This window comes from Nerophis ophidion, linkage group LG08 (genome assembly GCF_033978795.1).
Source record: "Nerophis ophidion isolate RoL-2023_Sa linkage group LG08, RoL_Noph_v1.0, whole genome shotgun sequence".
NCBI classification, from domain to species: domain Eukaryota; kingdom Metazoa; phylum Chordata; class Actinopteri; order Syngnathiformes; family Syngnathidae; genus Nerophis; species Nerophis ophidion.
The window spans coordinates 60,510,653-60,538,595 of record NC_084618.1 but is presented as its reverse complement, the minus strand read 5'-3'; the positions used below and the strand labels follow the sequence as shown (position 1 = coordinate 60,538,595).

General features: G+C 42.3%; 2 protein-coding genes across 4 annotated transcripts in view; both read left to right on the top strand.

Moving 5' to 3' along the window:
* top2a (DNA topoisomerase II alpha) overlaps window positions 1-14,727 on the top strand; it is a 29,400-nt gene extending 14,673 nt beyond the window's left edge. For 2 of the 3 annotated variants that reach the window (XM_061909165.1, XM_061909164.1), the window contains exons 7-35: window positions 2,233-2,445; window positions 2,566-2,739; window positions 2,857-2,958; window positions 3,046-3,183; window positions 3,263-3,401; window positions 3,471-3,628; window positions 3,736-3,861; window positions 3,938-4,048; window positions 4,218-4,323; window positions 4,452-4,561; window positions 4,686-4,778; window positions 4,854-4,968; window positions 5,055-5,176; window positions 9,197-9,345; window positions 10,425-10,656; window positions 10,734-10,868; window positions 11,090-11,290; window positions 11,362-11,557; window positions 11,634-11,725; window positions 11,846-11,986; window positions 12,058-12,141; window positions 12,227-12,433; window positions 12,527-12,641; window positions 13,220-13,372; window positions 13,441-13,624; window positions 13,700-13,758; window positions 13,842-13,958; window positions 14,039-14,259; window positions 14,379-14,727. In XM_061909165.1, the coding sequence (XP_061765149.1) occupies window positions 2,233-2,445; window positions 2,566-2,739; window positions 2,857-2,958; window positions 3,046-3,183; window positions 3,263-3,401; window positions 3,471-3,628; window positions 3,736-3,861; window positions 3,938-4,048; window positions 4,218-4,323; window positions 4,452-4,561; window positions 4,686-4,778; window positions 4,854-4,968; window positions 5,055-5,176; window positions 9,197-9,345; window positions 10,425-10,656; window positions 10,734-10,868; window positions 11,090-11,290; window positions 11,362-11,557; window positions 11,634-11,725; window positions 11,846-11,986; window positions 12,058-12,141; window positions 12,227-12,433; window positions 12,527-12,641; window positions 13,220-13,372; window positions 13,441-13,624; window positions 13,700-13,758; window positions 13,842-13,958; window positions 14,039-14,259; window positions 14,379-14,519 (4,134 nt within the window). In that variant the 3' untranslated portion in view covers window positions 14,520-14,727. The remainder of the gene's footprint in view (window positions 1-2,232; window positions 2,446-2,565; window positions 2,740-2,856; window positions 2,959-3,045; window positions 3,184-3,262; window positions 3,402-3,470; window positions 3,629-3,735; window positions 3,862-3,937; window positions 4,049-4,217; window positions 4,324-4,451; window positions 4,562-4,685; window positions 4,779-4,853; window positions 4,969-5,054; window positions 5,177-9,196; window positions 9,346-10,424; window positions 10,657-10,733; window positions 10,869-11,089; window positions 11,291-11,361; window positions 11,558-11,633; window positions 11,726-11,845; window positions 11,987-12,057; window positions 12,142-12,226; window positions 12,434-12,526; window positions 12,642-13,219; window positions 13,373-13,440; window positions 13,625-13,699; window positions 13,759-13,841; window positions 13,959-14,038; window positions 14,260-14,378) is intronic. The other variant, XM_061909166.1, reaches the window with a different exon arrangement.
* Window positions 14,728-16,074: 1,347 nt separating this feature from the next.
* LOC133557101 (gap junction delta-3 protein-like) lies at window positions 16,075-17,296 on the top strand. Its single transcript, XM_061907353.1, has one exon. It carries the CDS (start codon window positions 16,075-16,077, stop codon window positions 16,888-16,890), a length of 816 nt encoding a protein of 271 aa, XP_061763337.1. The 3' UTR covers window positions 16,891-17,296.
* The last annotated feature ends 10,647 nt before the right edge of the window (window positions 17,297-27,943 follow it).

Here is a 27,943-nt window from a genome sequence, read left to right as displayed (position 1 = left end):
AAAAAAGTAGCAGGTAGTGAGCTGAATGTAGATAAATGGAATGGAGTAAAAGTAGCGTTTCTTCTCTATAAATATACTCAAGTAAAAGTATGTTCCATAAAAACTACTCGTAAAAGTACAATTTATCCCAAAAGTTACTCAAGTAAATGTAACGGAGTAAATGTAGCGCTTTACTACCCACCTCTGGTCACCAACTGCATGTGGCTATTGGTGAGTGACTAAAGCTTTACTTATACGCACCAATTTGCTTGAACTTAAATCTCTGTAGCGACTTTATCACTACTCTAGTTTTGTTAGTGACTTAGCACAGTAGCTAGAGATAGCTCCTCTGCTGCTCGCTCTGTGTCAAATTAGCTACTCCATGGCTTGAAAGTGACTCTCCCCATAGTTTGTGCAGACTAACCTAGTATAGCGGCAGGGTGTCTGAAGAGTAGTTTCAAACTGAATAGCCAGCGGCCTTCAACGCAGTGAGTGAGTAGACTCTCCATCTAGGGCTGGGCGGTATATGGATATACTCGATATATCGCCGGTTTGTCTCTGTGCGATATAGAAAATGACTACATCGTGATATTCGAGTATACATCCTCATGCAATTGCTTTTAGCTGCGGGCATTACACTGCATGCGTTTCCCACTCTTTCTTGTCTCTCCTTCTCACAGAGACATAAACCAAGCGCACCTTCTTACATACGTCATGTGTGCAACGTCACACTCTCCCACGGAGCAGAGAGGTAGCGACATGGTAACGTTAGCTGTGATGCTAACGGTGAGGTGCGGTGGGTAATTATTGGAGAGAGAACATGCGAATCTGGTAACAAACGGAGGAAAAATTAATTCCCAAGAAAAGCAGCACGGGATCCATCGTCCAATGGTGGTTTGGCTTCAAGCGGGAATATGTTCAACATTTATGTAGCAAAAGCGTTGCTACCAAAGGTAGCAGCACTGCTTATGTAGCATCCTTTGAAAAGTCACCCGCTAGAGAATGAGTGCTTGAAACTCTGCATGTCAACATCTCCAGCCGGTTCCACACCCACAAAATGCCCAAGCAACGTATGAAAAAAAAGTCAACAACAGAAGGAGATAACGCCCGCAGGAACCTATCATGCAGCTAATTTTTATCTTGTGTGACATCATGCACAAAAGTGCACGTGCGATTTGTTTTTAACTATTGTAGTGGCGTTCTGTACAAAAAGTATATTTTGATTTAGTGTTTTGATATGTCATCTTGGTGACATCATTCACCAAAGTGCACTTATTGCTTGTTTTAAAATGTCCCTGACACCTTGCACTTTCTGTTTTGAAATGACATCAATGTTTGTGCCACTGCTTAATAACTGTTTAATAAATACAGTTTTGGTAAATTGACTTAGTTGAGATTTCCCTCTCTGCATGAAAGTTCAAAAAATGGGCATATATTCATGCAGTATGAACAAGAATGTTTTAATGTTGACACATTTAATCATCATACTGGTGTGATTATATGTATCAAGTGTTCATTCAAGGCTAAGGCAAAATATCAAGACATATCACGATGTCATGATATCGTGTATCGTGACATGGCCTAAAAATATCGAGATATTAAAAAAAGGCCATATCGCCCAGCCCTAGCTCCATTCATCCTCGTGCACAACCGTAAGGTTATAAATAGAATTTACGAAAACTTACTTGACATAGTATGAAGGGAGACGAGGTTGTTTTGTAAGTATCTCAATGATTTGATTTCAAATATATGGGGCTTATGCAGATCCCAAATACATACAAACGGGTACCAAAAGGTAAGAAAAGTTGGTTGAGCAAAATAGTTCCTCTTTGAGAGGTGATTTCCAGCCAGCAGACCCCACAATGAGTCACTATAACTCATATAAGAAAGTATTTTTTGTAAAACTAAATTTTTTTGTTTATGGATCTTTCCAGCCCACCATTGCAGGTAGTGCCGGGTTCACCCAGAGTGCACCTTTTAGCGTGGTAAAAGGTATTGCGGACCAATGTGGAGGACAATGATCAGTGACCAAAGGGACAGCCTTAACTGCACACAAAAACTAATTTAAATAGGGTGGGCAGCACCACTTATGCACTTATCAATTGCGCACAGTCTTAGTAGAGCACCTGCAACATGCCCACTAAATAGTACGTGGAATTGTTTTACTTTGTACTTATTTGGATCTTAGTAGTTTAGTCTCAATGTGTCTGTGATGAGAAATTATCCTAACAGTATGTACATGTTTTTTCGTAGACCTGGTATGACAACATGGGCAGGACAGGGGATGCTACCATCAAACCATTTGACGGAGATGAGTACACCTGCATCACCTTTAAGCCAGATCTGACAAAGTTTAAGATGAGTGTCCTGGACAAAGACACAGTGGCCCTGATGACCAGGAGGGCCTATGACATTGCTGGATGCAGCAAGGGTGTCCGTGTGTTCTTCAACAGCAAGAGACTGCCTGTACGCTAACTTGATGTCTCTTATTTATGTATCTATTGTTCGGCTGTCACGCTATAAGAAAGAGATTTGTTTTACACTTAATCTTCTCATCAAATCTTATTTTTTCACCTTGCACCCTAGGTCACAAATTTCCGCGGCTATGTGGACTTGTATCTGAAGGACAAAGTCACCGAGACAGACCATGAGCTTGTGGTGGTTCACGAGGTTATCAATGACCGCTGGGAAGTCTGTCTCACTGTGAGCGAGAAGGGATTCCAGCAAGTCAGCTTTGTCAACAGCATTGCCACAACCAAGGTAATGTTACTACACTGGATTAGATAACCTCTGAATCCATTTGTGTACATATTTGTCACTGTTTTGTAAGTTTCGATTGAGTCACAAAGCAGCACTAATGTTTCCTCTGGGCTTTAGGGTGGAAGGCACGTTGATTATGTGGGTGAACAGGTGGTTAGCAAGCTAATTGATATTGTGAAGAAGAAGAATAAGGCTGGCGTAGCTGTTAAACCCTTCCAGGTCTGTCACACAAACACACATCCACATTCCAAAGTGATTACATTTTATGTGAACAAATCTCAAGACTCTCCTCCATCCCTCATTCAGGTGAAAACCCACATGTGGCTGTTTGTCAACTGTCTGATTGAGAACCCCACGTTTGACTCCCAGACCAAAGAGAACATGACTCTGCAGCAGAAGAGCTTTGGCTCCACCTGCCCTCTCAGTGACAAGTTCATTAAACAGGTGCTTGCTGTGAATCTGCAGCATTGCTCTATTTTCTTTGGTGCTCCAACTCATCTTTGTTCTGTGTTCTCCATAACAGATCACCACATGCGGAATTGTGGAAAATATTATGAACTGGGTGAAGTTCAAAGCTCAGTTGCAGCTCAACAAGAAGTGCTCGGCAGTCAAATACACAAAAATCAAAGGGGTACCCAAGCTGGATGATGCCAACGATGCAGGTATGCATTTTCTTGCCGTGTAGACAGACTGATGAGCTAAAATCATGCAACACCTCTGCCATCTGACAGGTGGCAAGAACTCCATGGGCTGCACGCTGATCCTTACAGAGGGAGACTCGGCAAAGACACTTGCTGTGTCTGGGCTGGGTGTGGTGGGCAGGGACCGCTATGGAGTCTTTCCTCTTAGAGGAAAAATGCTCAACGTTCGGGAGGCCTCACATAAGCAGGTCAAACTTCATTTGTGACTTAATGGCAGTTGCTGCCCTTAGCACATCTTCATTTTCTGGGCTTAGTGTCCGTGACTTGGTCATTCATTGCATATCGTCCTTCACAGATTATGGAGAATGCAGAGATCAACAACGTCATCAAGATCCTTGGTCTCCAGTACAAAAAGAACTACAGTGACCCAGAGTCCCTTAAGTCACTGCGCTATGGCAAGATCATGATCATGACAGATCAGGTTTGTGTTTAGCCTTAGCCCTCATCAAAGCATGCATAAAAACAACACTAATCTTGATTTCTTATTTGTGTCGCAGGATCAAGATGGCTCTCACATTAAAGGCTTGCTGATCAACTTCATCCACCACAACTGGCCCTCATTGCTGAAGCACAACTTCCTGGAAGAATTCATCACCCCCATCATCAAGGTATGAAGATCACTTTCTGCCTCAGGTTTAATTTGGAAGGAACATACACTTGGAACCAAGGTGTGTCCCTCATCCCGCATAGTTGCAACAACACTGCCATCTGGTGTGTAAATCTTGGAAACCCACCAATCTTTTTAACATAAAAGTTTTTTTCAACATCTGTGTTTAGGCATCTTTCAAGAAATCCCAGCTGTCATTCTACAGTATTCCTGAGTTCACCGAATGGAAAGAGAGCCAGTCCAACTACAAATCTTGGAGAGTCAAATACTACAAAGGTTTGTTATGTGTGGTAGTAAACACAACCAAGTAAGCATCCCCTCAATACCTGACAGATGTCATGGTTAGTGTTTTATTTTCTGTTGCACTTTCTTACTGGGTGTTTTCTTTTCCTCTTTCCACTCAGGTTTGGGAACCAGCACCGCTCAGGAAGCCAAGGAGTATTTCTCTGACATGCCGAGACACCGTATTTCATTCAAGTACTCCGGGCCTGAAGACGATGAAGCTATCACCCTTGTAAGTCACACTTTATTTTCTTACCCTTGCTAGGTATGATTGCACCATTAGTGCTCAAACGTTTGCATTTACAAAATAAAAGAGTAAGCTTAAAGTTTCATATGGACACCCCTCTCTTGGTTAGGCCTTTAGCAAGAAAAAAATAGAGGAGCGCAAAGAGTGGCTCTCCAATTTCATGACCAACAGACGTCAGCGAAAGGAGCACAACCTGCCTGAGGTAAACTGCCTTTTAATAATTATTTTCAGATGCTCTACAAGCCAACTCTTCAATTGTCAAGTTTCCCTTGTTTAGGACTATCTCTATGGTCAATCCACCAAGCATCTCTCCTACAACGACTTTGTCAACAAGGAGTTGGTGCTTTTCTCCAACTCTGACAATGAGAGATCCATTCCCTGCATGGTGGATGGTACGCTACCACAAACCTCAGTCACCTGAAAGCGTCTGATAGTTTAAAAACATTCCTTTTGTGTGTGTCTTTTTGGACTACGTCAGGGCTCAAGCCAGGCCAGAGGAAGGTACTGTACAGCTGCTTCAAGAGAAATGACAAGCGGGAAGTGAAGGTGGCCCAGTTGGCTGGTTCTGTGGCAGAAATGTCAGCATATCATCATGGAGAGGTTGGAAATTGGTTTACTCACATTGGTTTTACACATTTTAAAAATAGTATGTATTCCAGAAATGTATACCGGTATATTGAGCCACAAACATATGCCAAATGTCTAAATATGTAATGTTAAAATCATAAGAAACCAAGTGCACCGTCGATAGATTTGTTATAAATGTGTCCTGTCAAAATATTTACTGTGGCGATTTATCGATATAGTCAAATTTATTTGTGGCAGACGATTTAAAAGAAAAAAAAGAAAATTCTTCTCCTCTTGCCAAACAGGAGCTTCTGAAGCTTGCTCCGTTCCATTACTTATTTAGTCGAACACATAGCAAAACATGGCTAACGCTGTCTAGAGTGAGACGTTTGTTCCCTAAGAAAAGAAGTGTTGTCAGTACTTTGGTTTTGCGACAACAGGCGTGGAACAAGTGACTACCCGCCCATCCATCCATCATCTTCCGCTTATCCGAGGCCGGGTCGCGGGGGCAACAGCCTAAGCAGGGAAGCCCAGACTTCCCTCTCCCCAGCCACTTCGTCCAGGTCTTCCTGGGGGATCCCAAGGCGTTCCCAGGCCAGCCGGGAGACATAGTCTTCTCCACGTGTCCGGGGTCTTCCCCGTGGCCTCCTACCAGTCGGACGTGCCCTAAACACCTCCCTAGGGAGGCGTTCGGGTGGCATCCTGACAAGATGCCCAGGCCACCTCATCTGGCTCCTCTCGATATGGAGGAGCTCCTCTTGGATAGCAGAGCTTCTCACCCTGTCTCTAAGGGAGAGCCCCGGCAGAGGAAACTAATTTTGGCCGCTTGTACCCATGATCTTGTCCTTTCAGTCATGACCCAAAGCTCATGACCATAGGTGAGGGTAGGAACGTAGATCGACCGGTAAATTGAGAGCTTTGCCTTCCGTCTCAGCTCCTTCTTCACCACAACGGCCGCATTACTGAAGTCGCCGCACCGATCTGCCTATCGATCTCATGATCCACTCTTACCCCGCTCGTGAACAAGACTCCTACGTACTTGAACTCCTCCACTTGGGGAAGGGTCTCCTCCCCAACCCGGAGATGGCACTCCACCCTTTTCCGGGCTGATTCTCATTCCGGTCGCTTCACACTCTGCTGCGAACAGATCCAGTGAGAGCTGAAGATCCCGGCTAGATGAAGCCATCAAGACCACATCGTCTGCAAAAAGCAGAGACCTAATCCCGCGGCCACCAAACCGGAACCCCTCAACCCCTTGACTGCGCCTAGAAATTCTGTCCATAAAAGTAATGAACAGAATCAGTGACAAAGAACAGCCTTGGCGGACTCCAACCCTCACTGGAAACAAGTCCGACTTACTGCCGGCAATGCGGACCAAGCTCTGACACTGACTGTACAAGGAGCGAACCGCCACAATCAGACAGTCCGATACCCCATACTCTCTGAGCACTCCCCACAGGACTTCCCGAGGGACACGGTCGAATGCCTTCTCCAAGTCCACAAAGCACATGCACCCTCAAGAACCCTGCCGAGAGTATAGAGCTGGTCCACAGTTCCACGGCCAGGACGAAAACCACACTGTTCCTCCTGAATCCGAGGTTCGACTATCCGGTGTAGCCTCCTCTCCAGTACACCTGAATAAACCTTACCGGGAAGGCTGAAGAGTGTGATCCCACGATAGTTGGAACACACCCTCCGGTCCCCCTTCTTGAAGAGAGGGACCACCACCCCGGTCTGCCAATCCAGAGGTACCGCCCCCGATGTCCACGCGATGCTGCAAAGTCTTGTCAACCAAGACAGCCCCACAGCATCCAGAGCCTTAAGGAACTCCGGGCGGATGTCATCCACCCCTGGGGCCTTGCCACCGAGGAGCTTTTTAACTACCTAAGCAACCTCAGCCCCAGAAATAGGAGAGCCCACCATAGATGAAAATTGTAGGGAGGAAAGAATATGAACATATACAGAGCATCTATGAGCAGGCAGTTAGGAAAAAAGCTAAGAAAATTATTTCCAATTCACAATACCCACTCTTCCCTGAATATGGAACCCTGCCATCAGGGAGAAGACTCCGGGTCCGACTATGCAAATCTAACTGCCTTAAATTATCATTTGTCCCAGCCTCCATTAACCTGAACAACAATGTGCAATAGAATGTTAATACATAGGTTAGCACTTTCTTAGCACCTAGCACTTTAGAACTAAGCATTTTAGCACACAGCACTTTATCCATGAGCTGTAGTGCAATGCACACTGGTACTTTATCTTTATCTCCATACTGTAGATTTGATGCCTACATCAAAGTGCCACCTATGTCTATCAAGCTCCATGTTCTGATGTTTAAATGTTAGTTGTGTGGTTGTGGTTGTGTCTGTGCTTGTGTTTTTGTTCTGTTGTTTTAGTGTATGTTAAGAAAGCAATGATGCACTGTGCCCAAGACAAATTTCCCCATGGGGACAATAAAGTTGAACCTTGAGATTCCCCATGCACTGCTTCCTCATAGGAAGACGTGTTGGTGGGATTGAGGAGGTCTTCGAAGTATTTCTTTCACCGATCCACAACATCCGCAGTCGAGGTCAGCACAGCACCATCCACACTATATACGGTGTTGACAGTGCACTGCTTCCCCTTCCTGGGGTGGCGGATGGTGGTCCAGAATCGCTTCGAAGCCGTCCGGAAGTCGTTTTCCATGGCTTCCCCGAACTCCTCCCATGTCCGAGTTTTTGCCTCCGCAACCGCTGAAGCTGCACACCGCTTGGCCTGTCTGTAACTGTCCACTGCCTCCGGTGTCCTATTAGCCAAAAGAACCCAATAGGACTCCTTCTTCAGCTTGACGGCATCCCTTACCGCTGGTGTCCACCAACGGGTTATAGGATTACCGCCACGACAGGCACCAACTACCTTGCAGCCACAGCTCCAGTCAGCCGCCTCGACAATAGAGGTGCGGAACATGGTCCACTTGGACTCAAGTCCAGTGCCTCCCTAGTGACATGTTCAAAGTTCTTCCAGAGGTGGGAATTGAAACTCACTCTGACAGGAGACTCTGCCAGACGTTCCCAGCAGACCCTCACAATGCGTTTGGGCCTGCCAGGTCTGTCCAGCATCCTCCCCCACCATCGCAGCCAACTCACCACCAGGTGGTGATCGGTAGAAAGCTCTGCCCCTCTCTTCACCCGAGTGTCAAAAACACGAGGCCGCAAATCCGATGACACAACTACAAATTCGATCATGGAACTGCGGCCTAGGGTGTCTTGGTGCCAAGTGCACATATGGACACCCTTATGTTTGAACATGGTGTTTGTTATGGAAAATCTGTGACGAGCACAGAAGTCCAATAACAAAACACCACTTGGGTTCAGATCCGGGCAGCCGTTCTTCCCAATCACGCCACTCCAGGTTTCACTGTCGTTGCCAACATGAGCGTTGAAGTCCCCCAGTAGGACAAGGGAATCAACCGGGGGAGCACTTTCCAGTTTGACAATGATTCCATAAAAAGTGAAATTTGTATCGGGTCTAAAAAGAACATTGTACAAATTATAATTTTTCCAAGAGTAAGATGCAGTATCATTACAAACTATTTGTTTTTGGTTAAATATAAAAAACATGTATTTTGAAATATCTCTGTCATTTGGATTAATTGCGGCGTTGCACAGTGGGAGAGTGGCCGTGCGCAACCCAAGGGTCCCTGGTTCAAATCCCCACCTAGTACCAACCTTGTTGTGTCCTTGGGCAAGACACTTCACCCTTGCTCCTGATGGGTCCTGGTTAGCGCCTTGCATGGCAGCTCCCGCCATCAGTGTTTGAATGTGTGTGTGAATGGGTAAATGTGGAAGTAGTGTCAAAGCGCTTTGAGTACCTTGAAGGTAGAAAAGCGCTATACAAGTACAACCCATTTATCATTTATTTGTTTTTTGTAGGGTAAAAAAATCGTACTTTGAATTTTTTTGTGAAAAAATCAGATTTTTTTATTTAGGCCATATCGCCCAGGTGTAGTGTGGCAGTTACAGTCATTTTTATTTAAATGGGACAGGTTTAACTGACGACCTGATTTTTCAGATCTCTTTGATGATGACCATTGTTGGGTTGGCCCAGAACTATGTGGGTAGCAACAACTTGAACCTGTTGCAGCCTCTTGGTCAGTTTGGAACAAGGCTGCATGGTGGCAAGGACTCTGCCAGCCCACGTTACATCTTCACCATGCTCAGGTCAGCACTCTCATTTCATTTTTTTGTGTTTAAAAAAATATCTTAGAGGGGAACTGCACTTTTTTGTAATGTTGCTTATCATTCTTATGCATTCTAACTCGTAAATCAAAAACAATAGAGGTTATAAGAGCCTTGACGTCATTGCACCTATTCTGCCTAACAAACTCACTAAAAACATCAAAAAAGTGCCTACAATACCCCACTTACATGTTGTAGCCTGAATGTTATTTTTATTATAAGTGCTAATGTTAAGGACCTAGTTTTAGCGGCACATTGAACACCAAAAGCTTACTAGCTTATGCTGCTATATTGATCAGCTGGTGAGCTGCTATATCGCCTCTGAGCAGGTGAAAGTTAATTCTAGGCTATAAATCATGCCTCTCACCTGGCCAGTAGAAGGATGTGGCTATAAACCGAGAAATTGGTCAACTTTGACAGCCAACTTAGACCTGTTGATTGCAAAAAAAAAAAGACGCTCTTTTGCACCCACATTTTCTTTCCTGCTTTCCGTTTTACCCTTCCCTAGAACTATGATTAATTCTTTATCTAAACGGGAAAATAGGAACATTCCGTCAGTCGTCATCAAAGCAGACATTGTACAGTGTTTACGTACGTTGTCTCTCATGAAGTGTGCCGTGAGTAGTATTAAGTGTTTAAGGAAAACGCAAACATTGGCATTTGTTTGTGAAATTAATGCTCCGTCGTATGCCTAAAATGAGCAAATTGCATAAATGTATATGTTATTATGAATGTGCATGTTACTACATTTAATATAAAACCTTAATTTAGGTGTTTGGGAGTTTTTTTTTATGGGCGTAATAGAGAGACTCCCTTTGACTCCATTGTTTGCTGACTTTTGCTTGAATTTATTTACTGGTTAGAGTGCAAAAAAAAGAAAAGAAAAATGTGTGCTTATCTTACAAAGGATTGTGAATGATCGGCAAATTTCCTCCAAAAAAGTGAGGTTTACGTTTTAGTATGCAAATGTAGTAATGACAAAAATTTGTGCATGTTCTGCAAGTTTTGAAATTATGTCTAGGGCGTTTTATAATTGTTTATTTATGCTTCATCCCTTTTAGCACTTTGGCCCGTCTTGTTTTCCCGGCGACGGATGACAACTTGCTTAAGTACAACTACGATGACAACCAGCGTGTCGAACCTGAGTGGTACATTCCCATCATCCCTATTGTATTAATAAACGGCACAGAGGGTATCGGCACAGGCTGGGCTAGCAAAATTCCCAACTTCAACATCCGAGAGATCGTCTCCAACATTCTGCGGATGCTCGATGGAGAGGAGCCGCTTCCCATGGTGAATAAGTCACTCTTGGTTGTGGCCCTTTTGAACGTTCAAAGGATAATGAGGATACTTTTTTCCCCTTCTCTAAGCTCCCTAATTACAGAGGCTACAAAGGCACAATTAATCAGCTAACAGAGAACCAGTACATTATCAGCGGAGAGGTGGCCGTCATTGATTCCACCACCATTGAGATCTCTGAATTGCCTGTAAAAACTTGGACGCAGGTTAGTTGCTATTTTAAACATGAGGATCATACGTTCACTTACTACACCATTAAGGTACTTACAAGATTAGAAATGGGTATATAAATTGTTTTATAATGATGTAGTGTAGTTCTGTTCTATTTTTACCATTATACAGTTTGCAAATGTACCTAATGTTCTGTCTGCAGCAACCAACTTTTTATTCACATTGAACGTCTTCACTCGATTTGTCTCTGATCCAGTCTTACAAGGAGAACGTTCTGGAGCCAATGCTGAATGGCACAGACAAGGTCCCTGCGCTGATCACAGACTACAAGGAGTACCACACAGACACCACTGTGCGATTTGTAATCAAGATGACAGAGGAGAAGCTACGGGAGGTGGAGGCCGCTAGCCTCCATAAAGTCTTCAAGCTGCAGAATCCTCTCACCTGCAATTCCATGGTACATTTCTTATCATGGGCCAGCAAGAGCATCTTCATGATATCAGTAACCATTAATTCTCTTCATTTCAGGTTCTCTTTGACCACGTGGGCAGCCTGAGGAAGTATGAATCTGTGCAGGACATTCTCAAAGACTTCTTTGAGTTGAGGATGAAATACTACAATCTGAGAAAAGACTGGCTGGTGGGCATGCTGGGGGCAGAGTCCGCCAAGCTCACCAACCAGGCTCGCTTTATCCTGGAGAAAATCCAGGGCATCTTAGTGATAGGTGAGTTAGTTTCTTGTTACAGGGTGTTACGTGCCACTTTGACTTAAATTCTAACTATTTTGGGTCTTGCGTATAGAGAACAAAGCAAAGAAGGAACTGATTCGCATGCTGCAGGAGATGGGCTATGACTCTGACCCAGTCAAAGCCTGGAAGCAGTCTCAAGAGAAGGTAACTTGATAGTCTTTTCAGTTTAATTTATACAGTCTGCTTCCTCTTGCTCTAATTATAATGTTTATGTGTAATGCTTTAAGCATAAAGTATACCCTCACCCTGATGTTTGATCGTTAGAATGAGGTGGAAGAAGAGGAGCAGGGAGAAGCTGAAGAGGATGATACCAGTGGCCCGGACTACAACTATCTGCTGAGCATGCCCATGTGGTTTTTGACCAAGGAGAAGAAGGAAGAGCTGTGCAAGCAGAGAGATGCCAAGGTGTGATGCACTTTTTTGCCATATTTAGTTGCTTGTTTTTTAACGTTTCCTTCTCTATCGTTGATTTGTAGGTTACAGAGCTGAATACTCTAAAAAAGAAGAGTCCGTCTGACTTGTGGAAGGAAGACCTTACAGTTTTCTCTGAAGAACTGGAGGTAACCACATGACATCAGATAATTAAGCCCTTGTAAAAACTAGACCTTTTCATTTGACTTAACCCCTGCTTCTTTTTTTGCTCAGCGCGTTGAGGCCAAAGAGAAGGAGGAACACCAGTTGCCTGCCATGAAGACCTCAGTGAAAGGAAAGAAGGTTAAGGTAAAACAGGAGACTATGCCCACGCCTCAGGGTCGCCGTGTCATCCCATGCATCACCAGTGCCATGAAAGCAGATGCTAATAAGAAGGCCGACCTTCTGAAAGGAGAGCGCAAGAAAGGCAGAAAAGTCAAGGTCTGGTCTAGTGATTGTTTCAATGAAAAATTGGTGCGATTGTGCACCATTATGTCACATTGACATTATTTTTTGCCAATTGTGCATTTATAGACTGAAGATTTGGTCATGAAGATGGAGTTTGGAGAAGATGGGGAGGGCGCAGAGCCAGTGGAAAATGTTTGCTTGGCGGCCCGAATGAGCAAAAAAAGCAAAACATCCCAAAAAGGTTAGTGACTGACAGTGACCGCTTGAATTCACATCCGAATTGTGATTCTTGCTTATTCTCATTAACCGATGCATTATTTAAAAGAATACATTTTTTAAAAGAATATATGTTTTAAAAATCATTTTTAGACCATCTCTGAGCTAACTTGCTGCTTGTACACATCAAGAGGAACTTTTGGAACTATGTTGTGTAGAAAAGTTTTATTGTAATTTCTCTTTCAAATAATATATTGCAAGAATTGACTGTGAATCGGATTGTGAGCAAACAAAGCGGAAATGTCTGTTAAAAGACACTGCGATAGTAAATATTAGAGATGCAGCATTACACGCTATAATCCTGCACAAGACAATCAATCTCCTTTTAATAATAAAAAAAGAAAGAAAAAAAGTTACATTAATCAAGATCAGATAATATGAAAAAGATAATTGTGATTATTTTGTTTGCCATATCGCCCGGCCCTAGGTGCAATCAACAATACTGTGATCAATTTGGTCACAAGAACCGTGATAACATTTTCATGTTTTTCCATCCCTAATTGCAGGTTAGTTAACAAGTTAGCTTTTGTTATAATGTTACAGCATCAAATATTGGCAAACAGACCACCCTTCAGTTTAAGCCAGCAGCCAAAGACAAGAAAAGTCTTGAGTCCGAAGAGGAGTGCAGCACTTACAGCGACGTGGAGTCAGTCGAGGTCGTTGCCCCCAGAGAAAGGGCCCAACGCAAAACTAAAGGTAAATGCTAGTGGACTATCACAACACAAGTGAAGACTTCAACACCCTGTCTTTAATGGTTTCTCCAGGGGCCACCAAGTACACCGTGTCAGATGATAGTGAGGATGAGTTTGATGACAGGGCCAAGAATGACGCTCCAAAACAGAAAGCAGTCGTCAGCGAAGACGACTCCATCTTTTCCCCAGACAGCAGCATCGTGTCGGATGGTAACATGGACTCTCCAGCACCTCCTCTAAAAGCCCCACAGCCAGCGTGAGTGTACAACATAAAAAAAGGTCTGCTGCCTGTTGGTGTCCTAAGCCAACATTTTTTTCCATCCTCACACAGTAGAAAACCGACAAAGGCAAAATCAACCGCTAAGAAACAACTTGGAAGCAAATCAAGCTGTGAGTATTTTTGATGGTTCTTGTATGCAACAAGCTTGACAAATGGGGGTGTGAAATGAATTTTTCTTGATGAATTTTGACAGCTCAGTCAGAAGAGCAGGAGGCGGCACCAAAGGCTCCAGTTCAACGTAAGGCCAAACCGGCTGCACCCAAGAAAGCTGCTGCCCCTAAGAAAGCAACCACCTCCAAGAAGACTGCAGGTGATAAGACTGTTTAAGATAACAAACAAAAAAACAAAAAAGGTCACTGCATTCATCTTGCACTTTAATTGTTGTTTTAGATGTGAAGCAGCCGTCCATCCTGGATGCTCTGACCAAATCCAAAGCATCTTCCACCGCTGTGTCCAAGATAATCCCTTCGTTTGGCTCCAGTGACTCAGAGGCCGAAGTCAAACCTCCAAAGCCCGCCCCTAAACGGAAACAGGTCCTAAGTGACGACTCTGACAGTGACTCAGATGACCTCATGTCCCGCCTCAAGGCTAAATCAACTGCAGGGGCAAAGGTTTGTTTATTTTATTAACGGAGGGCCTCCTTGGTTTTTCAGTTGATTTCATTTTGTATTTTTCTTCATGAGTCCTCACAGACATCCCCTGTAATGTCAATGTTTTCTTTTTCCTGCAGAAAGCAAAGAAGTTGAATGATGATGATGAAAGCTTCCACATTCCGGCCCAGGAATTGACAGCTCCAAAATCTGTGGCCACACTTAACAAGCCCAGCAGAGCCAAAAAGCCTGTGACCTACTTCAGCTCTGACTCTGAATAGACCACTGTGCCAATTGTTGACTTTTTTAAAAGTTGTGTATGTAAATATATATATTTCAGCTGCAATTCTTAGTGTTAACATTTGAAGTACTGGTAAGATTTAACCACATGTTTTGTTCTGTTCTAATCTTTTTCTGGTTTTACACCAATTATATCTTGTAAATATGTCCGTGTTTTTTGTACTAAAATAAAGTTCTTGTGATTTCCTATTCTTTGCTCTTCTGTTTATAGGTTGAATATTTTAATGCTTGAACACATCATGATGTACAGATACATTAGGACTAATCGCTGACCCTTTTCTCTTTTCTAATGCTTCTTCCTGGTGTGGCTCCATAATAGACCCTGAACTTTCTGTTCAGTCAGAACCCTGAGGAAGACCCAGTGACTAATCCTGGTTTATCACCTCATCTTTTACAACATAACCGGTATGATTGACTTACTGTACTAAACTGTCATTTGATGAAAATGTTAACAATCCAACTAAGAATGCGCTTCTACTGCTGGAACTGTTGTAGTTAGACTAGGGTTAGTCTTAACAGTAACAAACTCAAACGTGGTTTCAAAAACTAGCAAACACTGGTATTTTACCAATTAAAACATTTTATCATTTGAAAGATTGTGCACAATAAAAAGAGAAACTTTTTTTTTAATTACAGTATTTAAAATTGCTCTGTTGACTGTACTAATTCAATAGTATGAGCTCACATTGACCTTGTGATTAGAGAACAGCCCCAGCAAGAATGTTGGGGGGGAAAAAAAGAAAAGTTGAGGCTACAGCTTAATGCCATTCTGCTCAAAGTGCTTGTTTCCCTTTCAATGAAAACTTTAAATAGAGTAAGAAAATCGTTTGTATCAAATGTTTTATATATAACCTAAGAAAAATCCAAATTTTTGTTTGCACATGCCTTTAAACAGGCTTTTCCTGCTTTGAGGAATGTCTCATCATCAATTCTTTATAAACATCTCTACTGTATGATGCTTGATGAGGGGAGATAAGTAGCAAATAGGAACATGGGAAACCGTCAGCCCTTTCAATTACTAAAAGCCTTTGTAAACCTCAACGCTATCTGCGCCATTCTCTGGAGATGTTGGAAGAACGCACTGTGGAGGCTTTAATCGTGTAAAGGAAGACCTCACCAGCCAGAAATTGGGTTTCTCATCTTGAAGTGGTGAGGACAAGGTATTTAAAACTCTAATTTTGGATTTGATGCTGTTAAATGACGGATGGCTGCCACGGTGCTGTGTTCTCTTGTAGTTGTTGCATTTTACTGTGTTTCTTACATTGAACAAAGAGCACAGGCGATCAAGTCAAATTCATTGTGTTAAATATACTTGACCAATAATTAGGATTATAAACAGTTTCGATCTCTTTATGCTTTTATTGTTTTATTCCTTTAGTGCTTCTGATATAACAAGTTTCCTTTTTCCTTGTAGATCCGTGGAGTATGAACCGTTGTAAAGTGAATAACAAAGGCATTTTTTTCATCCTTGATAGATGCCTTTCAGTTTCTCCCCGCAATCGGTGGCAAGGTTGTGCCTTAGATGGCTGTGCAGACATGGGAGAATGGAGCATTCTGGGCAGCCTCTTCGACCACCTCCAGGCCCACTCGCCCATGCTGGGTCGATTCTGGCTCCTACTCGTGCTCGTCTTTCGGATCTTGATCCTGGGAACGGTGGCCAGCGACCTCTTTGAGGATGAGCAAGAGGAATTTTCTTGTAACACCCTGCAGCCGGGATGCAAGCAGGTTTGCTACGATGAGGCCTTTCCCATCTCCCTGTACCGCTTTTGGGTCTTTCACATCGTCCTCATTGCCACGCTTTCTTTGCTCTTTCTCATGTATGCCATGCATCATCACGGCAAGAGGACAAGTGGCTCCAAGTCCTTTCCAGACTACAAGGAAACTCGGCAGTTTAGGAGGCTGTACATCGTTAACGTTGCCTTCCCCATTGTCACAGAAGTTGGCTTTCTTGTCGGACAGTGGTGGCTGTACGGCTTCAAGGTGGACGCCCAGTATCCCTGCAGCCGCTTCCCTTGTCCCTACACCGTGGACTGCTTCACCTCGAGTCCAGCAGAGAAAACGTTTTTCCTTTGCTTCTACTTTGCCATAGGAGTCTTGGCGGCCATCTCCAGCTGCATGGAACTTCTCTACAGCTCTGCTAAGTGGTTCTGCTCCACTCAAGAGAATTGCGCCTCAGAAAGCCCCCACAGCTACAAGCCAGGGGAGCTTGTGAAGGTTTCCGAAAAGGCTGAAACCGAGACCACGACCAGCAGTGGGAGGATAAAGCTCGGGTCGCAGAGGACCGGAAAGAAGCTCAACAGGATGAAGCACGAAAACGGAAAATACAACAGAAGGAAGACTTTTGTGGTGTGAAATAATTCACACGTGCTGACTTAGATATTAATCCTGCTCAGTCATAAGTGCTTGTCGTGCCAGTCCTAAGATAAGGAAAAAGGTAATGAGATCAGATGTTAAAGGCGGTGATGACTATCCAGATGAAGTCGTCAAACACTGGTGACAAAAAAAACAACCAATGTTACTTTGTGTCCTTATTTGGCTGACATACATTTCTCCCGTCCAACGTCAAAACCCAGTAACTCAATTTTGGTCAAAACTGAGCTGCTAAAAATTTTGGAGTTCCTAGGTGATATGCTTTACATTAGCGTATGCGATATTGTAATTTGTTCCGTAAGTAAGCTGTTACGCGCATGGCAGGACCTAGCAACTACCACATAACCGCGTAGATACAACAGAAAAACCTAGCATCTCAAGGGACCAATCGGAGCTTCTTTGTCAGTGGCCTTATTGTCTTTAATGAGACATTTGCACGAATGGGGGCCGACAGTCAACCTGATTATGTGATATTATGGCACGAGGGGATATTTGGAAGATTGGCCCAGGACGTTGCAAGCACCTTCAATAAATGTATTGTTCTTGATTCTTCCCCTTCCATACTCTTTTGGGCAGATAACCGTGGAGGTCAAAATAAAAACTGGACGCTGTACACGGCTCTTGGCCAATGTGCCAACGCAGAATGGGGCCCACCCGAGATTGTGATAAAATATCTGGAGAAAGGGCACACGTTCATGAGAGCAGATTCAATCCATGGCTCAATCGGCAAGAAAATGAAAGCTCAAGAAAACATCTATACGTTTGATGACTTTGTAGATCTTTGTAAGACAGCATCAAGATAGATTGGTTTTCCTTTGTTTTCTCAAAATCAGCTAGAAGTGAGCTACTAGGTTTTGCCTTTGGACGGGAGATTTTCTTACACCAATCCTTATCGGCCGTGACCGTTCGCTTTACTCACATGTCCTGAGTCACGGTGTAACTGTAGCAATAAGGTGTAATACCACCTACAAATATCAGAAAAAAGGCAGCGCTGCTTCTTCGTACCCCTTTTCAGACATGTAATTAGAAATTGGTAATATGTCATGTATGGCGGTGTAACTCTGCATGTTTGAGATCAACTCTAACCAAAAACACTAAGGTTCTGGTATGTTCCATGTCTTGTGTTACATATACTGTACTGTATATGTAACCTTCACCCAAATAAATCATACTTTTAACACACATTTTCCATAGGTTTTCTGCTCATAATTAAACACCATTTTAACTGCTATCATTTAGTATACAAGAAATAAAATAACGTATAGATCCACACTAAATTAAATAAAACAATCATGCAATAATTTATTTATATTCAACATGAAAAAAAACAACTACAGCAATATTGTCAAATGTAATTATTGCAACAAAATGTGTTTTTCTTATGTGAGAATGTTAGGGCTGTGCATGAAAACTAGGAGGGGGGACAACATCACTAAAATGTTCTTTAAAAAAAGTTTTGTATTGCAATTAAGAAATACGTATTTGTTGTGACATTCTTTTCTGGAATTTTGATGACTAACATTTCCTCTTCCTCGGTGCAGCGTTTTCAGTAATGCGTACGTTTTACCGATCCGTTGTGGTGAGGAAGGAGCTGAGCCGGAAGGTAAAGCTCTCAATTTACCGGTCGACCTACGTTCCCATCCTCACCTATGGTCATGAGCTTTGGGTCATGACCGAAAGGACGAGATCACGGCTACAAGCGGCCGAAATGCGTTTCCTATGCCGGGTGGCGGTTGTCTCCCTTAGAGATAGGGTGAGAAGCTCTGTCATCCGGCAGGAGCTCAAAGTAAAGCCGCTGCTCCTCCACATCGAGAGGAGCCAGATGAGGTGGCTCGGGCATCTGGTCAGGATGCCACCCGAACGCCTCCCTAGGGAGGTGTTTAGGGCACGTCCAACCGGTGGGACGTGTTGGGAAGACTATGTCTCCCGCCTAGCCTGGGAACGCCTCGGGATCCCCGGGAAAGAGCTAGACAAAGTGGCTGGGGAGAGGAAAGTCTGGTCTTCCCTGCTTAGGCTGCTGCCCCCGTGACCCGACCTCGGATAAGCGGAAGAAAATGGATGGATGGCATTTCCTCTTGTACTGTTACTATTTTTTGTGTTAAATGTTTTGAGGTAAAACCATTTCCCTGGTAGTCACGGTATATAAGCATGTTGTAGTCTGCTCCTCAATACTGTCAATGGTTGGATTATGAATCAGCACAAGTATGCTTCACGGTGGCAGAGGGGTTAGTGCGTCTGCCTCACAATACGAAGGTCCTGCAGTCCTGGGTTCAAATCCAGGCTCGGGATCTTTCTGTGTGGAGTTTGCATGTTCTCCCCGTGAATGCGTGGGTTCCCTCCGGGTACTCCGGCTTCCTCCCACCTCCAAAGACATGCACCTGGGGATAGGTTGATTGGCAACACTAAATTGGCCCTAGTGTGTGAATGTGAGTGTGAATGTTGTCTGTCTATCTGTGTTGGCCCTGCGATGAGGTGGCGACCCTTTCCAGGGTGTACCCCGCCTTCCGCCCGATTGTAGCTGAGATAGGCGCCAGCGCCCCCCGCGACCCCGAAAGGGAATAAGCGGTAGAAAATGGATGGATGGATGGATGGGACAAGTATGCTCTGAGTAGAAAACCAGCCTTACAAGTTTCCAGATTGTCAACTGCAGGTGGCAGCATTGTAGCAGACATGCATCTTTCAGTCTGATGACTTCATTAGGAGCCATAAAATCTTTAGAGCACAGCATGATAGTGACAGCACTTACATGACGTCTGGAGAAGCACTTTTATTTAATTTCTCAGCCTTTTTTTTTAAAGCTTATTTTGATGACACATCTGCATTGGGGACAATCATCACCGGGGACTTGAGCGGTGACACATCTAAAGAAGTCAAAATACACTCCAAAGAAGCTTATTTCCCTCCCAGAAATGCACACATCTCCTGCTGTTCCCAGGATGCATCATATATGCAGATTTGCAAAGCTTTGATGTGCATGGAGCAGAATAGAAGATGTGCGTTATATAAACACCAGTGGAGGATTACCGTCAAAACTTTCTCCTCGCCTCATTTGCTCTACTACCTTTTTACTTAAAAATAGCTTCCTTCCCTTTTTTCATCTGTGCCATACTTGAACGTCTTTCTTTTCTGCATGTGGGCAGGCCTCCTCTGCAGGGGCCCGCCTCGAAAAGCAAATGTAGGTCATCTGTCGTCAGCTTCTTTCACACCGACACTGACAAGGAGATGGAAGTGATATATAAAAAAAGAAAGGAAAAAAATCCTTCTCGACGTGTCTACCCCCCACCCACTTCACTCTTCTTGCAGCTTGAGTGAGACGTTAATAAGACGCTCCCTGTGCTTGCTGCACACCTGTCTTCCCCCAAGCTCCCGTTCTGCTCAGTCATACATGGTTAGTGAGGTCTTATTTCTCTGCAAGCGTTGCAAAGACTGAGATACTGTTCAACAGTGGTTCTCAAACTTTTTTCGGCAAGTACCACCTCAGAAAAAACGTCCTGCCCCCATAGGTTACGGCAGGGGTCACCAACCTTTTTGAAACCAAGAGCTACTTCTTGGGTACCGATTAATGCGAAGGGCTACCAGTTTGGTACATACTTAAATAAATTGCCAGAAATAGCCAATTTGCTCAATTTACCTTTTAATAAATAAATGTATATACTTAAAATGATGACAGAGGACTGTCATCATTTTAAGTGGGAGAACTTACACAATCGGTGCCTGACTAAATACTTTTTTGCCCCACTGTATATAAAATAAAAAAATGGGTATTTCTGTCTGTCATTTCGTCGTCCATTTTTTTTCCTTTTACGGAAGTTTTTTTGTAGAGAAAGAATGATTAAAAAAACACTTAATTGAATGGTTTGAAATAGGAAAAAACACGAAAAAAAAGAAAATTCAATTTTGAAACATGGTTTATCTTCGTTTTCGACCCTTTAAAATTCAAAATTCAACCGAAAAAAATGAAGAGAAAAACTAGCTAATTCGGATCTTTTTGAAAAAATTAAAAAAAGAATTTATGGAACATCATTAGTAATTTTTCCTGATTAAGATTAATTTTAGAATTTTGATGACATGTTTTAAATAAGTTAAAATCCAACCTAGATAGATAGATAGATAGTATTTTATTGATTCCTTCAGGAGAGTTCCTTCAGGAAAATTAAAATAAAATGAAAAATCTGCACTTTGCTATAATATATAACAAATTGGATCAAGCAATATTTCTAACAAAGACAAATCATTATTTCTTCTAGATTTTCCAGAACAAAAATTTTAAAAGAAATTCAAAAGACTTTGAAAGAAGATTTAAATTTGATTCTAAAGATTTTCTAGTTTTGCCAGAATAATTTTTGGGAATTTTAATCATAAATTTGAAGAAATATTTCACAAATATTCTTCGTCGAAAAAACAGAAGCTAAAATGAAAAATTAAATTAAAATGTATGTATTATTCTTTACAATAAAAAAAAAATACTTGAACATTGATTTAAATTGTCAGGAAAGAAGAGGAAGGAATTTAAAAGGTATATGTGTTTAAAAATACTAAAAACATTTTTAAGGTTGTATTTTTTCTCTAAAATTGTCTTTCTGAAAGTTATATGAAGCAAAGTAAAAAAAATAATGAATTTATTTTAACAAGTGAAGACCAAGTCTTTAAAATATTTTCTTGGATTTTCAAATTCTATTTGAGTTTTGTCTCTCTTAGAATTAAACATGTTGAGCAAAGCGAGACCAGCTTGCTAGTAAATAAATACAATTAAAAAAATAGAAACAGCTCACTATTTGAGCTATATTTAGAACAGGCCAGCGGGCTACTAATCTGGTCCTTGCGGGCACGGCGTTGGTGACCTCTGGTCTACGGCCTGCCACTGAGGGGTCCTGTCTGCGTGGGGCCTGTGGTCCCTTGTTCCCTGTTTTGGGTTGAGCTGTCTGTGTGGCTGGGGCCATACTTTGGCTACTGCACATTGTACAAAACCCAAAACCAGTGAAGTTGGCACGTTGTGTAAGTCGTAAATAAAAAAAAGAATATAATGATATGCAAATCGTTTTCAACTTATATTCAACTGAATGGACTGCAAAGACAAAATATTTAATGTTCGAAATGAAAAACATGTTTTTGTGCAAATAATCATTAACTTAGAATTTATTGGCAGCAACACATTGCAAAAAAAGTTGGCACAGGGGCATTTTTACCACTGTGTTACATGGCCTTTCCTTTTAACAACACTCAGTAAATGTGTGAGAACTGAAGAGACCAATTTTTGAAGCTTTCCAGTTGGAATTCTTTCCCATTCTTGCTTGATGTACAGCTTAAGTTGTTCAACAGTCCGGGGTCTCCGTTGGGACATTTTAGGTTTCATATTGCGCCACACATTTGGACGACAGGCAGGCCAGTCTAGTACCCACACTCTTTTAAGATGAAGCCACGCTGTTGTAAAACGTACAGAATGTGGCTTGGCATTGTCTTGCTGAGATAAGCAGGGGCGTCCATGAAAAAGTTGTTGCCTGGATGGCAACCATTTGTTGCTCCAAACCCTGTATGTACCTTTCAGCATTAGCGGTGCCTTCACAGATGTGTAAGTTACCTATGCCTTGGGCACTAATGTACCCCCATACCATCACAGATGCTGGCTTTTGAACTTTGAGCCTATAACAATCCAGATGGTTCTTTTCCTGTGTGGTCCGAAAGGACGCAATGTCCACAGTATCCAAAAACAATTAGAAATGTGGACTCGTCAGGCCACAGAACTCTTTTCCACTTTGCATCAGTCCATCTTATAGATGTCGTTTATGGGTGTTGTTGATAAATGGCTTTCGCTTTGCATAGTAGATTTTTAACTCGCACTTACAGATATAGTGACGAACTGTAGTTACTGACAGTGGTTTTCTGAAGTGTTCCTGAGCCCATGTGGCTATATCCTTTAGATACTGATGTCGCTTTTTGATGTCGTACCGCCCGAGGGCTCAAAGGTCACAGGCATTCAATGTTTGTTTTTTTTCGGCCTCGCTGCTTACGTGCAGTAATTTTTCCGGATTCTCTTAACCTTTTGATAATATTACGGACCGTAGATGGCGAAATCCTTAAATTCCTTGCAATAGCTGGTTGAAAAATGTTGTTCTTAAACTGTCCGACAATTTCCTCACACATTTGTTCACAAAGTAGTGACCCTCACCCCATCCTTGTTTGGGAATGACTGAGCATTTGATGGAAACTGCTTTTATACCCAATCATGGCACCCACCTGTTCCAAATCTAGCCTGTTCACCTGTGGTATGTTCCAAATAAGTGTTTGAGTATTCCTCAATTTTCTCAGTCTTTTTTGCCACCTGTGCCAGCTTTTTTGAAACATATTGCAGGCATCAAATTCCAAATGAGCTGATATTTGCAATAAATGAAGTAAGTAGCTTGTCTTTATACATACAAATATGTATATGTATATATATATATATATATATATATATATATATATATATATATATATATATATATATATATATATATATATATATATACTCAAATTCATACATGTGCACGCACACATAGGTACTTACCCACATACGCTCACATACATACAGTACATACATACAAACTCACATGCACATTCACAGTACAAACATACATATACACATGCTGTACATATACACGTACATATACATACATACACTCATGCATATAATCATCCATCCATTTTCTACCGCTTATTCCCTTTTGGGGTCGCGGGGGGCGCTGGCGCCTATCTCAGCTACAATCGGGCGGAAGGCGGGGTACACCCTAGACAAGTCGCCACCTCATCACAGGGCCAATACAGATAGACAGACAACATTCACACTCACATTCCCGTGAATGCGTGGGTTCCCTCCGGGTACTCCGGCTTCCTCCCACTTCCAAAGACATGCACCTGGGGATAGGTTGATTGGCATATAATCACGTTTCATCAATTATATACTAACGTTGCCCTGGGGGAAACTTGGTAAAACACAGCACACTGACAAAGCTTAACCTATTGTTACTATAACAATCTACAGGCTTAGTATACGGTAGTTTTCTTCTCTTTCTTCCCCTCCATGTATCTGCTCTCTTTTGTAATTCAAGTTATCATCACATAGATAGATAGATAGATAGATCGATAATACTTTATTTATTTTGTCAGGAGAGTTCCTTCAGGAGGATTACAATTTTCAGCACAATCCCATTCAAGATCAGACAAACATTACAGGGAGACAGAACAGGATCGCTGACGGGTCTGCCGGCTTCCAGCGCCCCTTACAAAAAAGATGACATACAGGTAAACGTGGGGGGGGGGGGAGAAAAAAATAGAAGACTAAAATAAAATTAAAAAATCGGTCTTAGCCTAGGCCCTGGAGTGGGGGTGCAGACTGAGGCCAAGGGAAAAAACAAAAACAACAACAACTCATAGCCATAGTACACATTCCTCTTCCAATACATAGATGTATTGTTGCATTTGAAACAATTGTATTGTTGATCCATCCTTCCATTTCCTACCGCTTGTCCCTTTCGGGGTGACAGGGGGTCGCTGGAGCCTATCTCAGCTGCGTTGGGGCGGAAGGCGGGGTACAGCCTGGACAAGTCGCCACACCTCATAATAGAGGTAATTATTATTCATTAATAGTACTATTTCTATTGGTATTTGTATTGCTCCATTTGCAGTTTAATAATGTTCGTTGTCATTTCTTTGTTATTAATATTTACTTAACTGTTTCTTTGCTATCACTTTTACTATCATATTCGTACATACCGGTACCCTGCTTGCTGATGTTGTTGTGTTTGTTGTTGTCTCCGTGTCTTATCCCCGCAATTTCTTCCTGTCTCCCTTTTTTTTCTTCTTTCGATCCCCTCCTGCTCTGTTCCAGCTGTGCCAAACATTAAATAAATCAATTTATGAAGTCAAATACAAATAAGGCAACAAGAGAAGTATCCCACACTTCTCTTTTCTAAAGTAAAACTGTACAGCATCGACATCAACAATATGACTCGCCTGAATAGCTGGACAGTACAAAAAAAAAAAAAAAGATTTAAACAAATGAGCTACTACTTTCCCATATATTAGGAAGACAAAAACAATCATAGTTCATATTCAACATAATAAACCACTGGCTTCTTGTTTATTTTGCTGAACCTTTGAGACCCCTTTCCTGCCAGAGGAAGCAGAGCTCTGACTCGCCCAGGGAAACATTTTGGGTGCCACCTTGTTCTAAAAAAAAATGTTAAGACTTTGAACATAACACAACCCCTCTTTTTCTAGATCCTTAATTTGGAAAGCCTTAAGGATTATCATTAATAAATTAAAGAATGAGCTTCAAACTCTTGTTCAGTAAATCATTGACTAAAAATTATAGCCGGTGCCATCTTTTGGATTTTGTTGTGCAGCCCTCTGAGATGTTTATGATTAAGGGCTATAATAAGTAAACTTTGATTGGTCTTTTTAGTGTTTTTCATTTCTATATTAATAACTCAGGGATCCCAGCAATGTGCAAAAAAAATCAATCGATTAAAGTTTATTTATACAGCCCTAAGTCACGAGTGTCTCAAAGGGCTGCAAAATGTAGGGGGGCCTTTTTTATATGCTTTGGCATTTCCTACAAAGAAATTATGTTAAAATGGAAAAAAGCTTACCAATGTATTAAATCAGGGGTCGGGAACCTTTTTGGCTGAGAGAGCCATGATGAAAGCCAAATATTTTAAAATGTATTTCTGTGAGAGCCACTTAATATTTTTTAACACTTCATACAACTAAATGCGTGTATTTTTAAGTAAGACCAACATTTTTAGAGTATAATAAGTCTCTTATTCTTTTTAATAACATTGTTATTTTGAAGCTAACCAATAATAAGTCAAATACTTCTCACCATTAATGCGACCCTCCTGTACCCCGAAAGACAGCTGGGGTTGGCTGAGCCACCTGCAGCCTTGAACAGGTGCGGTAGGGAACAGATGGATGGATAAAAATGCATGAGAATGTTTTATATCTTGAACGTTATTTTAACACTGTGATTTCCAGGGGAATTATTTATTACTTATCATGTTAAGCAATGTCTGCTCAGATTTATCTGAGAGCCAAATGCAGTCATCAAAAGAGCCACATCTGGCTCAGAAGCCATAGGTTCCCTACCCCTGTATTAAATGCTGTAGCACCTCACCCCCGGTGTGCTGTTATGATGATGACGTGACATCACTGCTCCAAATATCGTGTTGTGAAGCTGACAGAGTCCTTTCCTTGGAATTTTGTGGAGATGAGTTGGTTAACAGTCAAATTCAGGTCGACAAGGCATGTTTCGGTCACATATTTACAACCAGGCAAGAGGCGAAAGTCCCCATTCGTCACAAATGAGCGCGATTGATCATCCATCCGTCCATCCATCCATTCATCCATCTTCTTCCGCCTATCCGAGGTCGGGTCGCGGGGGCAGCAGCCTAAGCAGAAAGGCGTTCCTAGGCCAGCCAGGAGACATAGTCTTCCCAACGTGTCCTGGATTTTCCCCATGGTCTTCTGCCGGTCGGACGTGCCCTAAACACCTCCCTCGGGAGGCGTTCGGGTGGCATCCTGACCAGATGCCCGAACCACCTGATCTGGCTCCTCGATGTGGAGGAGCAGCGGCTTTACTTTGAGTTCCTCCCGGATGACAGAGCTTCTCACCCTATCTCTAAGGGAGAGCCCCCCCACCCAGCGGAGGAAACTCATCTTGTCCTTTCGGTCATAACCCAAAGCTCATGACCATAAGTGAGGATGGGAACATAGATCGACCGGTAAATTGAGAGCTTTACCTTCCGGCTCAGCTCCTTCTTCACCACAACGGATCGATACAGCGTCCTCATATTGTTAATCATATCACTGGTTGGTCATCCAATACTACGAATTCCATTAGTTTACTGCAAATGCCGACTCCATGTTGGGATTCTCGTGAGAACGTCTTTCCGCTGGAATCATTTTGTCAGGGTTGGTAATATTGTCAAGTCAGAGTACAGAGCAGCACAAACACCACTGACTTGTAGAGCACACTCCAGGCCTGAAGGGGCAACTGTGAGAGGTGAAGGCTGAACATCTCCACCTGCTTCCAACAGATTGGCTTGATTGAGTTCACCTGTTCACCTGCTCAGAGCACAGGCTCAAAATGTTTGAGCTTCAGTCAGTCACCCCTTTTTTTTTTTGACATGATGCTAAGAGGAAGGAAGACAGCTCCTGTGTGGACTCAGAAGACACAACTAGTGAGAAAACCAAAGGAAAAAAGTGCCTGTTTGCTTGTTTGGACTGAGGGGAAAGTTTAAAGAAAATAATTTCACTGGGGAAAATGTTTAAAGACAAATTCACTGATGTTTACAAATTGTTTAAGTTGACTGAAAGTAAATTTAAAAAGTTATCAGTGATGTTTAAGTTTATTCTTCTAATTAGGATGGATTGTTCAAATTTAATTTCAATCATAATATTGGAAATGTTTAAGTTTATTCTCAAACCTGTTCCCTATCAGTGGAAATTCATTTTGGTTGTATTTATTTAAAAGAAAAGCAAAGCAAAGCATATATTTTGATGTATCCAATCCACTTTATTTATATACCACATTTAAACAAGGTTTCCAAAATGCTGCACAGCCATGTTAAAAACAATATTAAAAAACATTATGCTCCACCAATGACTGAATAAAAACAACAGATAAATAAATATAAAACCAATATAAAAATATAAAAATAAATATGATTCAAAACAATTTTAAAGAGTTAAATCAATTAAAACAGTAAAATAGAAATCAAAGTGTATAAAAAACACAGAGGACCACACAACTCACGTAGTGTTAAAAGCCAAAGAATAAAAGTGGGTCTTAAGACGAGACTTAAAACACTCCACTGTGGAAGCAGTTTGAACATGGAGGAGCAGAGTATTCCAGAGCTTAGGGCCGACCTGTCTCCCCTGGTCTTAAGTCTGGTCTTGGGCACCACGAGCTGGAACTGGCTCTCGGACCTCAGAACGCGCGCAGGAGTGTAAATTTGGATGAGGTCCGAGATATACTGAAGTGCCAGTCCATGTAAAG